A 15564-nucleotide genomic window follows, 5' to 3' on the forward strand; every position below is an offset into this window, starting at 1 on the left:
CAGTGGTGGTTCTTGGTTTATAGGAAGAGAAGACTTCCTGAAAGGGAGGGGGCCTGTGTCTGCTGGTTCTTCCTCTTTCTTGCTGACTAGGCTGCACTTTTGTTGACTTTAAGAGCTGTAGCTCCAACAGCTGGAGATGTGACCTTCAGAATATAAGGGGCTGAGTGAAAAGGGACAGGAAGGAGACTACCCAGCCCCCAGTCAGCCCTTGATCGCCTTCCCCCACCCTCTTAAGCTTAGGCTATGTATATTACTGATGCTTCACATCTCCCTTTAATCCTAGATGTTAATTTTGAATCAACACAAGTGCAGGTCATAGAGTATCTTACACAGTTAGCTTTCTAAATTCATCTGTGAGTTTGTGTATGTAGAGAGAGAGGAAGTAAGACCACAGGATGGAAGAGAGAGAACATAAATCATTTCATGGAACTTGATTTTCACTTCCCTCTTTGTCACTTTCAGTTCTAAAGGGATATTTTTACATAATCTCCATGTTCTCAAGATTCAAACAAAATAAAGTTTTTTTTGTTTTTTTGTTTTTGTTATTTTTTTTTAGTGATTATACACATTGGCTTTCATCTATAGTTTGAAAGTTAATGAGTATACAGATGCAGATATGTATGGGTACTTTTTTTAAAAAAATCAACATTTTGATAATAAAAACATACTATTAAGAAATAAATTCACACTGGCCTTTGTATATGTTTTTAGAAGAACTCATAAGTGAACTCAGGGACAAAGATTTTTCACATTCTAGGAATCAAAAAAAAAATACTACTTGTAGTTCATTAAAAAATATTACCAAAATATCCTATGGCCAAGTTAGAAATGAGTCAAAATAAATGAGAATTCAGTCTATAATGTAAATGTCCCAAGTCAAATGTTAGTAATAGTCTTCCAAGTGGAGAGTACGTGAATGATCCTTTATAACAGAGAAGAGTTTATCCCGAGAATATGATCTTTGCCTAATACCAGGACACCTATTAATGTAATCACTTATTCATTAAATATTTTTAAATGTTTTTCTATACTTAAACTTTGTTTTGCAACGAAAATGTTTTACCCTTACAATAACTTGAGAAAACAAACAAAATTTTTTAAAAATGTAGTAAGTACTAACTCAGCAACAATATGACATTGATTTTCACTTGGCCTTGGTTGAAGGTGGGCATTTGGGAAGTTTCGTATAAAAATATTCACGAGCAGACATTGCCCTTTTAAAGTAGTAGGTTCGTCGAGTACATAATGGCCCAGTTTCCCTGGAAAAGTAGAGAGAAGGAAACATAAGGAAAGGGGTTATAGGAGGTAAGGCATAAACAGAACTCATGCCTACCATGAGTTGTGCCTTCACAAAAGGGCTATGGGCTGTCACCCCCAGAGGGGGAGGTCCGCACTAGGGTCTCATTGCCTCGGTGCACACCCAGCAGCCTCCAACTGACACTGTGGTACAGGCAGTCCTCATCACAAACACAGGAGGAATGAAACTCAGCCAAACTGACTTCCCTGGGAGGACGCCTCACGCCAGCTGTATATGAACATCCAGTTTTTTTGTGCAAGCTTCGGAACTAAATATCTTCCACTCAGTAGGTAGGTCCTTAAGAGACATTAAGACTGGAGGGAAACATTAGACTTATAATTTCTTATAATTTCGTATGAAACCAGGGTTTTCCCAAGGGTCATTAAGAACATGGGGACGATGGGAATGCAAGCTGGTGCAGCCACTCTGGAAAACAGTATGGAGGTTCCTCAAAAAATTAAAAATAGAACTACCCTATGACCCAGCAATTGCGCTACTAGGCATTTATCCAAGGGATACAGGTGTGCTGTTTCGAAGGGACACGTGCACCCCCATGTTTATAGTAGCACTGTCGACGATAGCCAAAGTATGGAAAGAGCCCAGATGTCCATCGGTGGATGAATGGATAAAGAAGATGTGGTGTATATGTATACAATGAAGTATTACTCGGCAATCAAAAAGCATGAATTCTTGCCATTTGCAACTACATGGGATGGAACTGGAGGGTATTATGCTAAGTGACATTGGTCAGTCCGAGAAAGACAAATATCATATGACTTCACTCATATGAGGACTTTAAGAGACAAAACAGATGAACAGAAGGGAAAGGAAGCAAAAATAATATAAAAACAGGGAGGGGGACAAAGCGTAAGAGACTCTTAAATATGATGAACAAACAGAGGGTTACCGGAGGGGTTGTGGGAGGGGGGATGGGCTAAATGGGTAAGGGGGCATTAAGGAATCTACTCCTGAAATCATGGTTGCACTATATGCTAACTAATTTGGATGTAAATTAAAAAAAAATTAAGAATTATGTTGAAAAAAAAAAAAAGAACATGGGGACAGGACAGTACTAGGCAGCTACACCCTGTCACTGTCCTCCATTCTGTCTGTATTTGACACACAGGCTCTGAGCAGGGAGCTCCCAAGTCCACTTCTTGGGAGCATTTACCTGAGATGCTGTGTATGAGTTTTAATTCCCAGGGAAGAGGTAGAAATATCGTGTCATGGAGAGTCTCTCAATCGTGGGCATCTGGGTAATTATATTCGGAGTCTCAAATGAATATTGAACCTAAGGCAGGAAAGAAAATCTTTAGATACTTCCTAAAAGGGAAATCTGGACTTCTCTCTCAGGAGTCACAGAATTTGTGGTATGTTTTAAGGCTGTGGCCAGAGGGGTATACACAGAAGAAACGTTTAGCTTTTCCTTGGCTATAGTACATCTATGCATGATAGAGTATCCTCAAGCATTTTCTGAATAAACAAGGCCATCAGAATCAGAGAAACTCACACTGGTTCCGTGCAGTATTTCCCCAAAACCTCCTCTTTAAACAAACGTGGAGTACAGGAAGGAATGCCAAGATGGCCTAAGAGCTTTCAGGATTCCCCACCCACCCACCCACCAAAAAAAATTGAGAATGGTTGCACAGTGATGACATTGAAAAAAACAGAAGACCTGTACCTTTCGGAAAATCTCCTCCAAATGATGACAACAAGAATACATTTTGAAGTAGCGGATAAGATGGGAAATGAAGACAGAGCCATCTGTGTTCAGTCTCCAGGAAACGTTATCTGCAAATAAAAGGTATTAAAATACTGGGAGATGTGGCCTTTGTGTTGTGTGTGGGAGACTCTTAGAGTCAGAGCTTTTGGGCATAGTTTGATTTTAGTGCTTTGGAGGAGAGAGAAAGGCAAAGCTGGGACCTCCAGTGTCCCCAGGAGGCCCAGAGAAAACCGTCGTGGACTCTCAGTCATCAACCCTGTTCACGCTCTTAGAGCCAAAGTTACCTGCCTCGGACTGCAAGTAGTGGAAAAGAAACTAATTCCTGTCGTGCCATTCTGGACCTCCTCTTCGTCTGTTCTGTTTTCTCCTGGAATATTTTGCTCGTTTTTATTGTGAACATCTCTCGAGCTACCACTTTTCGTGACCACTGCAATGTGATCAAATCTCTCCCATAGTCAAAAAGCTAATAGTCTGATGGTCACTTTATCTGCAGCTACCTTCCTGTTCCTTCCTCCTTTTAATGGTTGCATTCCTCAGGTTTGTCTCTCCCCACCGTCTTCACATCCTCCGAGCCCTAGCCCGCTCACCCGTCTGCTGTCTCCCCCCACCACCCTGACTTTACCAAGTCACTTTCCCCAAGGCCATTCATGGCCTCCACGTCATTCAATCTCATGGTCACTCGCTGGGTTTCACCTGATCTCTCTCATTCAAATCAGAAACTGGCCATAAGTCCAGTGGAGGCTTTCTTGGTCACACTGACCACACATACATACCCTTACTTTTCTTTCTTATGCCCTGATAGGAAACTTCCTGAGCCCAACTTGCAAATACTCTGCCTCCCAGCTTGACCTCTACCATCCACAAGCCTCAGCTTTGGGATCTCGTCTCCATCTGTTCTCTGCTCCTGTATAATTTCATCCATTTTTAGACCATGAGATATAATTCTCAGCCACCACCTCCCGAATCCTGGTGCCATTCTCTTTTCTGAGGTACACAGCTTTGTAACTCTCTCTGTTTCATCTGGAAATATGCCAAAGGCATCTCACACTTTCTGGCAGGATTCCCGGTTTAATGAACGCACCATGACCATCCCTTGAGTCCTCTGTGTCATCCCTTCTTACTCACCTGCCACATCCTCCCAACACTGGGTCCTGGACATTTTATACACTAATTCCTTCTGGATTCAACAGCTGTGTCTTCCCGAGACTGCCGTTACCAGCTGTGGCCAGTAACCCTGCAGTAGCGTTTTAACCCGCCTCCTGTATTTCCTGCTATACTGTAATCCATTCCCCACAGAATCCCCGGAGTAGTTATATAAAAATGATAATCTTACCATTTCATTGCTTAAGTTTCACCAAAACTTCCTATTACTATTAGTATAAAGTAATATTAGTAATAAAGTATGTAAACAGAAAAGATCAAATCCTTCCCGAACCTATGAGGCCCCAAATCACATGACCCCTCCTGACCTCTCCAACCTCCCTCTCAGCACTGAGCCCCAGCTCTGTGCTCCAGATATACTGGCCCGGTTTTCCAGGCTCCTTTCTTTCCCAGGTCCTCTGTGCTTTTTCTGTCTGGAATGTTCCTCGCTTACCCTTGACATAGTTAACTCCTTCATCTTTCAACACGTTTTTCCTCAAAGCAATTAGCACGGTCAAGAGACAGTATCTACTTGTGAGACGTGGGTGTATATTTTCCCCTGAGTTAACCTCTGTCTCTCTGCTCCGACCATATGCTCCATGAGGTTCGGTAAGCACATCTGCTTCACTGGTGGATCCTACACCCTGTGCTCACTCCACCTTAGCGGGTCGTTACGTGTGCAAAAATGAGTGCAAGGACTTTACATGTTAGACTTCATTTCCTTAAGTAAGTTAAAGAGTCTCTTAGATACATACCAGCCCATATATGCCTTCTTAACTTCCTTTAATTGCTAAAAGTACAGAGCTCTTCTTTCAAATAAAGTTTTATTTAAACTCCAGTATGTAAAACAAAGAGAAGTATGACTGTTCCAGGTACGGAGTGGGTGTTCCCTGCATAGCCTTTTCCTGTCAGACAACACTCAGAGGGTCCTCCAGTCCCTTGCTGCTCATGTGTGGCCATGGGCGGACAGCAGTAGCCTCACCGCAGGGTGTTTTGAAAGGCACCATCTCGCCACCCCCCCCAGACCCACTGAATCAGAACCGTGCCTGTAATATCGTTCCAAAGGGATGTCTGTGCACATCGCAGTTTGTAATCACTGCAGTAGAGGACTTACAACTGTGGCTTCGTAAACAAGATTCTTGAAATTGCCCTGGTTCCCTAAATCACCCCAATGTCGTGGGTGACTGTTAAATAGATTTTCTGCAGGTTTGACCACGATCAGCTCGGTATAGCTTGTGTTTCTATCTCCTACTTTGTCTTTGCTGCCAAAGGAGGATTTTCGGTCTTGGCTGCGTGACGCTCAAGTCAGGCATTTGAATATTAACTAATTTTTTTTAGATTAGAGTCAAATAATAATGTAAGAGGCTCTGGAATGTGTGAAGAAAGTACTACAGTTTTACTGATTACCTGTTTAATTGCTAGCAGGTGATGAGGTGGGCCAAATCATGTGCCTTTGCTGTCTGAACAAACAAAAACAACTCTGATTTATAGTTAGACTATTGTAACACTGGATCCTCATAAAACTCTGGTTTATTTTGAATGTTTCCTCCAAAATGAAGACTTCTAGCTTTCTAGTTATAAAAACCTCCGTATTTTAAATCTATTCTCTGCCTAAAATCTATCATGAAGGAAGAGATGTTTTTCAATCAGCAATCACATAGGATCACAGCCAGGCCTGTGATCTGGAAACCAACAGGAGATCGAGAAGCTTCTCTCTGAAGTCACTTACGTGGAGTCGAAGATTTGAAAGCGATGAAGTCCTTCTCCACATGGGTCTTTTGTACGGCATCACTGAAGATGTAGGGTGCTAAGGGCTGGTTTTCCGGCCATGCACAGGCTTCTCCCACATCTGTCACCCAGACGGCCCCGTTGCCTTCTGGGAGAGACACGCTTGTCTTACAAAAGATGTTACAGACACAGACACACAAAATGTCTCTTAACCCTTGTACCTTTACGTCAATACATTTCCATCTGGAATTTATTAAAAATGCCAGTATCTTCCTGATAGGAAAATTGCCTCACTGACTGGGAACTACACAGAGGCCACTTAAGTTTAGTGGAACCTAGTCCCAGATGATCGGGACACGTGCTGTTATTCTAGCGCACTTAACACTTGTTCAACGACGATACAGGCTTCGTATCTTTCTGGAGCAGGCCCAAGTGCCGTTCTACAGTGTGGTTTCTCTCCCTCAGCCCTGGGAAGGCAAAGGCTGGACACCAGGCTAATCACAGAAAAAAGCGGACGGCCACCCCCTGCGTCCCCCAGCTCCAACTCACTGCCTCGGCAGGCCTGCATGATGATGACCTTCGGTTTGTCTTTTAGGTTCTTGCAGTTGCGATTGTTGAAAATCTGGAAGATGGTGTCGTCGTGAAGGACATCTGGCTCTTCCTCCCTGTGCTTTGTCCCACAGATCCCGTCCAGGATGCCGTGTGACATGAACACGAGGAACGTGCTGTCTGAGAAGCGGTGCTCTGGGCGGGTGGCAAAGTGCTTCAGCTCGACCTTCATTTCCTGAAAGAGTTTCCAGACTTACCACCTGGGAGCTGTCTGTGTCTACTCTGTGCTCACACAGTACATGGACTTTACACGCACACACGCAAGAGGGAGAGAGAGACAGCAGAAATGGACTGATCAGACGATTTGGACAGAGTGGAATTGTACGAGAAATTACGTTCTGACATACAGCCAGAAAGCTGGATGTATAGAATGGAAAAGCAGGGTTTTTTCATACAGCGTGTAGCCCGGTGGTGTTCAGTAGATCCTTAGACTGAGGGAGACGCTAGGAGGTGGAGTACAGGGAGGGACACGTGAGGTGACGGGTCTCCTGCCAAAGGCTTTGCTTTTCACAACCGTGTTACAGGCTGCAGTTGCCCTGAGTTTTCATTAAACAAAGAGTGAGACAGAGACAGAGACAGAGGGACTGTTTCCACTGGCGTAGAGACGTGAACAGATTCCTTGCTAGGTTTAAAATGAGGGGCGCCTGGGTGGCGCAGTCGGTTAGGCGTCCGACTTCAGCCAGGTCACGATCTCGCGGTCCGTGAGTTCGAGCCCCGCGTCAGGCTCTGGGCTGATGGCTCGGAGCCTGGAGCCTGTTTCCGATTCTGTGTCTCCCTCTCTCTCTGCCCCTCCCCCGTTCATGCTCTGCCTCTCTCTGTCCCAAAAATAAATAAACGTTGAAAAAAAAAAAAATTTAAAATGGTTTGTCTAAAGCCTCCCGTGGTATTTTTTTGGACGAAGCCAGAATCACAACTTCTTCTGTGTATGTATGTGTGCAAAACTTGTTTTGTTTTGTTTTTTAACCGCCTACTTGGCTTCACATTCAGACACACGATACTGAAATTATAAAGGCCTCAGAGTGGTGTCTCACATAGACTATCAAGTGATGGGTGTCTCCCAAACTGAGAGCATTAGCAAGAGCCAGCCTGTTTAGTGAACTACTGCCATCTAGGTCTTGGCCTTCAGAGTGTACGTTGGGAGAGGCTGGGGTGCAGGATGCCTATTCTAGAGAAATGCAGTTTCTGTAACGTGCGCTCCGTTCTGACAGCCGCCAAGGAAGAAGTCCAGGAAGGAGATGAAAGGAGGGACACTCATCCCAACTCATCCCACTCTCTGGGGCCATTACCTGAGCGGTGAGATTTTCCTTTATAACCACTGAATATCCAAGGTTCTCCAGCAGATCTCGCATCCCCGAAATGTCCTTTTCACAGCCTTCTCGCTCAGAAAGATAATCGAATGTTCTATTGCAAATGATGAGAGCCAGGCGCATTCGGCTCTTCTTCTCCATCACTGGATAGATCTGCAGTTAACCGACACAGAGTGAGTTGCACCCAGCCTCCCACTTTTGCCTCCAAATCCTATGCAAAATAGGCCCTTACAATTAGAGATTGGATGGCTGGAGGACTTGGGGATGGAACTAGGGATTCATGAACAAGGCACCAGACTAAAAACGTGTAGTAGTTCTGAGTACACGCTCCGGAAACCTTGCTTCGGTTCACTGGTGGCGAGGAGTTTAAAGTATGTTTGAGGACGGGATGAAACAGACAGGAAATCTGATGTAAGGGCCCCTTAATTAGATAACATGATTGAATAGCATCCTGTGCCTTTGGGGCTGATCCTAAGGCATCTGTAGCAAGAACTGAAATTTCCAGTGAGTTCCATGTTGTTCGAGTGGACAACCTTGTGTGCCCCTATTCCAAAGTATATTACCTCATGTGCTATTATTGTCTTTGGTTCCTTAAAATGGATACAAGGACAAAGCTTCAGCACATTGATTTGGGAAGCCTGGGGTACCTGAAAAACTACAAGAGAAAAAATTACTCATTAAGGAGTAGCACCCACTGTCTGGCAGTCATGAGGATCTTTTCACCGGGCTCTCATTCTTAGGAAATGCTCACCGCCATCCCTTCAAAAGGCTAAATAAAACAACAACAAAAAAATCATTTTGTATTACAAATGACAAAAAGAGAAATCTTCATACTACCATCTTTCTTTCTGCTTCTTACTGACCCCACGGACAACTTTTGTTTCTGTCAGTGGTCATGGCACTGAGTAACCTTTCAATCCCCGTGCGTTAGTCTCACACAGACACAGTACCTAAGATTTGGAAGGAAGCCTAATGTTCATGTGGCCTGGTCAAGTGATTATTCAGTTATTTAACTCCACTAAAATATCCCTACTGTGCACATTACCACCAGTGCAGTGTCTCCACTAACAGAGACCCTGCAGAATTCTAAAGCATTTTGACCAATTCTGAGGATCCTGGAGTGTGAGCTTTCAAAGCACTGGTGTATATAGTTCCTGCATTGGAACCATCAAGACCAATGTCTCCTTCCTTTTCCCATGAAAGCTCACTAATACTTCTACGGCTTCTCTCCTCGTGTTTCGATCACTTTATGTAAATGTGCCCCTAAAAACTATGATAATAATAGCTCTTAATTGTGCTTGCTGTATGGTAGGCTTCGTTAGGACAGGGAAGATGTGTTTAATCTCTGTATTTCCTATGCCTAGAATGATTATCTGGCACAGATGAAGAGCCTACAACCACTTATTAAGGAGTAGTTACCTTCCAATACTTGAAAATAGCTACCAGGCATCTTTCCCTTTTCTTGTTGTAGTTTTCCCGTAGGGAAACAAGCCTTCCGGTCCTTCCAGTATTGCTGGGTAAGAACAATTTCATCTTCCGAACCAACAGGTCTGTTCGTTTTCCCGCACGTCTGCCCACCTTCTGTCCTTCCCCTCCTGTGACGAAGGACGGCACATTCTTCCTCCTGGCTGAGGGTAGAGACTGTACTTACGTTCCCGCTCGATTTCCTCTCACCTGCGAGAGCTGTACTCGGGGGATTCCTCGTCCCCGTCTTCTGCATCATCTGTACCCCTTCTTGCCCCTGCTGTGCTCTCCCTGCTGGCGTATCACATGCCTTGATATCCCTTTATCTGTTACGCACTCTGCCCCTGCACTTGGTGTCCCATCCAGCTATTGTGTTTCCCCGCTCTGCTTCTCAGTACAATTCGTTAAAGGCGGCATCTCTTTTCACTATTTTCATCTCTCATTCTCTTTTCTTCACGCGGTAGACACTGACTGTCATTTTCAACACTTAAATGCTTGAGGTTGAGGTCGCCACTGGCCATCTGTTGCTTCTTGAGCATTCAAACGTGGTCGAGCACACCTTCCTCCTTGAGCAGGGTTCCCCAGGCTTCAGAGGCTCTGCGTGCGGTACCCGTCCTCTCTCAAGCAGGATGCCCTGCGCCAGCCTTGCGCTTCCTCCACGCCTCCCAGAGTTGGGTCTTTCGACATTGAACCCTCTAAGATGTTCTGTCAGCATCTCTCCCCAGGTGGCCTCTTCCAGACACGTCATCCTAAATACTGTCTACATGCTGCTGAATCCTGAGATTTACTCCCGTGCTGGTCCCCCTGTGAACAACGCGGCTGAATCTACCTGCGTATTCAACATGTACCCTTGGATGCGATCCAGGCAACAAAGTAAATGTGTAGAGAGAAGGACTCCTGATATTCGCCCACTCCTACAAATAGGTTTTTCCTCAGATTTCTCTCTACTACAAGTTTTTTGCTATCTCAGTTCCTCACACCCTTCACCTAGTTGCCTACCCAAAACGCAGAATCATCCTTGGTTCCTCCTCTTCCTTATTTAGCCCACAGCCAGTCCAGGATAGTTTTTGTTGACTCTCCATCCCAGAGAGCTCCAGATTTGACTACCTGAGATCTTCCCTACCATGACACCAGCCGAAAGCTATGATCTCTTAACTGAAACATTTGAACACATTTGACCTTTCTGATGCTATGCTGGTTTATCACTCCTCCACCTAAAAACTTCTAAGGGCCTTTCTATTGCAAATACAATCCCGATACTTTCCCACTTTCTAAAAGGCTCTAAATAGTATGGTAGCTCCAAGCTGAGGCCGTAACAGCTCCTTCTACTACATCCCTCCTAATCTCCTACTTTCCCATCAGATTGATCTTGGGACACGGCAAGACCATTTCTGACTGAGAGCTCTTGGGATTGTTTCCTCCTTCCCTGCAAGGCCTTGGCCTCAGAGTATGACACATCCCATCCCAACTGGTCACATTGTCCCGAATATCACGTCAGATGAGTTCTCATAGCTCTTCATCCTGGCCCACATGCCTCGCCTCTTTCTCTTCTCCATCCCCCGAATTACGCTTGTATTTTGGTCATTCTTACTATATAAATACCTTCGCTGCACTGTAAACTCCACAAAAGCAGGATCTTTATTTATCTCGCTTCCTGCTATAAACACAGTGATTAGAACAGCATATATAGGTTTTCAGCTAATATATGCATATATACATACGGATATATGAATAGATAAGACAGTGAATAAAGATGGCAAAATGTTTATGCCTTTGTAAGCTTGTCCAGAACTTCTGAAAACATGCTAATCAAAACACAACAGTGCTATCACTCCTTTCTAGACGCTACAATTCTCGAATGTGGTTCAGTAAGTCATCAGTTTCTTTAGTGATCACACGGTATATGTGACCAGTCTTGTTGTGCTTTTCTTAACGTGTTTCTTTTCCCTTTTTTATTTTATTTTTTTTTACATTTTATTTATTTTTGAGAGAGAGAGAGAGAGAGCAAATGGGGAAGAGGCAGAGAGACAGGAAGACACAGAATCCGAAGCACGCTCCAGGCTCTGAGCCATCAGCACAGAGCCCCATGTGGGGCTCAAACCCACAAACTGTGAGATCATGACCTGAGCCAAAGTAGGACACTTAACCGACTGAGCCACCCAGGGGCCCCTTAGCGTGTTTTTCTTAACCACATCCTTGTTCTATTTGCAGTTGTTAGTTGATCTCTCTTTGATGTTTTATTTATCTTTATAGATGTTATTAATCAATCTCATTTAAAAATAGGAGTCTTAGAAAAGTTGAGGTAATCCACCGGGGAATGTGGTTAGTCAGGGGCAATGATGGGCTCAGTGCAGAGATGGCTTGTGTTTTATTCCAGCTCTCTTTCTGTTGCTCAGTAGGGACTTCTCTGTCTGCCTCAGCTCATCTAGTGTCACCACGTGTCCATGACGCTGCCTGTCCTAGGAGAACCCATGCCTACGACCCCCAGCCTTCTCCCCCAATTCATGATCTTCACTTTCACTTCCAGATTCTCAGAAGTGGAGAGCAGGGATGTAAGTGTTGACCTTGCTTGTGACCTGGGGGTTGTGAGGAAGTCAGAAATAACCCAGAGTTTCTGGGGCACCTGGGTAGCTCAGTTGGTTGAGCGTCCAACTTCGGCCCAGGTCATGATCTTGCAGTTTGTGGGTTTGAGCCCTGCGTTGGGTTCTGTGCTGACAGCTCAGAACCTGGAGCCTGCTTCCGATTCTGTGCCTCCCTCTCTCTCTCCCCTTTCCCTGCTTGTGCTCTGATTCTCTGTCTCTCTCAAAAATAAATGAACATTAAAAAAATTTTTTTAAATAAATAAATAACCCAGAGTTTCGGAACCGATCTCAGTGGTCTTTCCCCTGTGACATAGGGCCTCTGTAATGTAGGGCCTTATCCTGATTGAGCTTTGAGGGTTTCCAAGAGCCATTTGGTTTGGTGGCTTCCACTATAGGGAGAGCCAATGGCTCTCAAAGGCTGACAGCATTTTTCTTTTTCTTCACTTTGTTCACATTTACTTCAGATTCCAAAGTGGAATGAAGAAGAAGTTAAATATCAATGCTCTTCTCTGTAGATTATTTGCAGAGATGGTAACTGAAAATTCAGGTTTCCTAGCTCTTTACTGCAGGGCCTGTGGACGCCTCTAGAGGTCTGAAGGTTTTCATTGTGGTGTGAGATTTGAAGGCACTTACCTGTTGAGGAGGAAAATGACTTGATTTTGCCAGATTCATCCTTCTCATTTTCATCAAGAATTTCTGAAATAATCGAAAAGAAGATTTGTTAGCAGACCTAAGTTTCTAGAACCTCCATACTTGAAACTCTTTCCCTCGCGATCACAAGTAAATGACTCTGTTCAGCGTGCGCCTTCCCTATGAAGCATGGGAATTTGGCTCGTTTTCTACGCTCCAGCTTTGCTTCTTAAGGCCTGTGACTTTATGCCAAGTGAAGGAGGAGGCAGAGGTTCCGTGAAACAACGAAGGGCTCATTATGCTCCTGCTCATGTGATTTCAGGAATAATCAGATTCTTTAATCACAGTTTTCTGCAGTAGCATTTTTCGTTCTGAGGAAGGAAAGTGCACATCTCTGTAAAGTTAGTCTTTGAGTAACGACAGAATAATCCCAGAAGGATGTTGCAGGCTTTGAGAATATCCTCATGTGTATATTATACTGTAGAGAGGGACAGCAAACTGGCCTGCAGGCCAAACTCCATCCACACCAGTGTTGGCCAATAAAGCTTTATTGGAACACACTCACACTCACTTTGTACTTATTGTCTGTTGCTAATTTTATGCCACAGCATCAGATTGGAGTTACTGTGACAGAGAACGTTTGGTCGTAAATGCTTAAAATGGTGACGCTTGACCCTTCATAGGAAAAGTGTGCCTCCCACGCTTCAAAGACATATTGATGCGCCACGGGCCCTTACGTTCCCTCTGTACTCCTTTAACAAGGACAGATCTAGGTGCTCAGAGATTTATTCCATGGGCTAAGCCACACATGAGCAGACGATGGTGGATTTTTTGTTTCTATGGAACATTTCACATCTGGGAGTAGGTCTCGAGTCCACAGCGTATGGCCAGTGTCCCACAGACCGGCTAAAGGCTGTCCCAGAATTTCCTAGAGCCCGAGCACCATTTACGCATTGAACAGATGTTAACTCAGCACCTATTATGTGTCAGGGCTCGTTTCCAGGAGCTCGGGCTACCTTGTGGACGAAGCCGACACAGATCTATGCCTCATGGAGTTTATGTGTTAGCGGGGGAGACACGGCACAGTGACTGAGAGAGGTTATGGAATGATTGAAGATGACAGATGCTGAAGAGAAAAGAAAAGGTGCAGCAGTATAAAGTGATTGCAGATGCTGGCAGAGGGTCTGGGGCAGACCGGGACATTTTACAGTCTTAAGTACGATAGGCGGAGAGGGGACTAGACATGTGGATAGTTGATTCTCCACTTGCAAATAGAAATAAGAACACAGAGACCGCATAAGGAGAGCAGATACCAATGAGTTACCTGTCCTTTGACTTCAGATACTCACTTATAGTCGCCTCGCTCTTGGTACTGAAGAAATGGTTCTTTAGCATTTTGCCCACCATTTGAGTTTTCTCAGTGAGATCACCAACCAGGCCTTCAGTCTTATCCACAATGACATTCACTGTTTCCCCTAGTGTTTGTATCTCTCGTTCTTTTAACACCTTCTTTTCCTTCAAGTCCGCAAAAAAGGTACCAAGCATGCCATGGGCAATCCCCTTTTTGTCATTGACCAGATCTTGGGGTGATTTCTTGTCTGTGAGAACAATAAGATTTTAAGTATGGAAAGGACTTTGGATGTCTGATTCTAGGCCCATGGGTCTCAAATTTAAAAATGCAAAAGTATCTGCGAGCTTGTTAAGCAGAGCTCCTGGAGCTCATTCCTAGAAATCTGATTTGGTAGATCAACATAGAGTTTATTATTTTTATTTCTGTCTATCTTTTTGTCAACTCTCTGTCCAAAGGTGCTCCAGATTTGACCATGTGACAACTTCCCTACTATGGCAACACCAGCCAAAAGCTATGATCTCTTAACTGAAACATTTGAACACATTTGACCTTTTTGATGCTATGCTGGTTTATCACTCCTCCACCTAAAAACTTCTAAGGGCCTTTCTATTGCAAATACAATCCCGATACTTTCCCACTTTCTAAAAGGCTCTAAATAGTATGGTAGCTCCAAGCTGAGGCCATAACAGCTCCTTCTACCACGTCCCTCCTAATCTCCTACTTTCCCATCAGATTGATCTTGGGACACGGCAAGACCATTTCTGACTGAGAGCTCTTGGGATTGTTTCCTCCTTCCCTGCAAAGCCTTGGCCTCAGAGTATGGCACATCCCGTCCCAACTGGTCACATTGTCCCGAATATCACGTCAGATGAGTTCTCATAGCTCTTCATCCTGGCCCACATGCCTCGCCTCTTTTCTCTTGTCCGTTCCTCGAATTATGCTTGTATTTTGGTCATTCTTACTATATAAATACCTTCACTGCACTGTAAACTCCATAAAAGCAGGATCTTTATTTATCTCGCTTCCTGCTATAAACACAGTGATTAGAACAGCATATATAGGTTTTCAGCTAATACATGCATATATACATACGGATATATGAATAGATAAGACAGTGAATAAAGATGGCAAAATGTTTATGCCTTTGTAAGCTTGTCCAGAACTTCTGAAAACATGCTAATCAAAACACAACAGCACTATCACTCCTTTCTAGACACTACGATTCTCGAATGTGGTTCAGTAAGTCATCAGTTTCTTCAGTGATCACACGGTATGTGTGACAGGTCCTGTTGTGCTTTTTTTAACGTGTCTTTCTTACCCACTTCCTTCTTCTGTTTGTGCAGTTGTTAGTTGATCTCTCTTTGACGTTTTATGCATCTTTATAGATGTTATTAATCTCCTTTAAAAATGTGAGACTCAGAAAAAAAAAAATGAGTCTCAGAAAAGTTAAGATAATTCTACCAGGGAACGTGGTTAGTCAGCGGCAGTGATGGGCACAGTGCAGAGATGGCTTGTGTTTTATTCCAGCTCTCTTTCTGTTGCCCAGTAGGGGCCTCTCTGTCTGCCTCAGCTCATCTAGTGTCACCACATGTGCATGGTGCTGCCTCTCCTAGGAGAACCTATGCCTACGACCCCCACTTCTCCCCCAGTTCATGATCTTCACCTTCACTTCCAGATTCTGAGAAGATGGAGAGCAGGGATATAAGTGTTGACCTTGCTTGTGACCGGGGGGA

General features: G+C 44.2%; 1 protein-coding gene across 2 annotated transcripts in view; it reads right to left on the reverse strand.

The window, feature by feature from the left end:
• Window positions 1–15564, reverse strand: part of LOC115525729 (caspase-12-like) — a 20890-nt gene continuing 5326 nt past the window's right edge. For both annotated transcript variants that reach the window (XM_030333066.2, XM_030333065.2), the window contains exons 5-13: window positions 13830–14078; window positions 12484–12546; window positions 8368–8459; window positions 7784–7957; window positions 6438–6672; window positions 5890–6036; window positions 2979–3088; window positions 2469–2588; window positions 1–1259 (exon numbers count right to left, since the gene is read on the reverse strand). In XM_030333066.2, coding sequence (XP_030188926.1) covers window positions 2490–2588; window positions 2979–3088; window positions 5890–6036; window positions 6438–6672; window positions 7784–7957; window positions 8368–8459; window positions 12484–12546; window positions 13830–14078 — 1169 coding nt within the window. In that variant the 3' untranslated portion in view covers window positions 1–1259; window positions 2469–2489. The remainder of the gene's footprint in view (window positions 1260–2468; window positions 2589–2978; window positions 3089–5889; window positions 6037–6437; window positions 6673–7783; window positions 7958–8367; window positions 8460–12483; window positions 12547–13829; window positions 14079–15564) is intronic.

The sequence above is a fragment of the Lynx canadensis genome, chromosome D1 (assembly GCF_007474595.2).
Source record: "Lynx canadensis isolate LIC74 chromosome D1, mLynCan4.pri.v2, whole genome shotgun sequence".
Taxonomy (NCBI): domain Eukaryota; kingdom Metazoa; phylum Chordata; class Mammalia; order Carnivora; family Felidae; genus Lynx; species Lynx canadensis.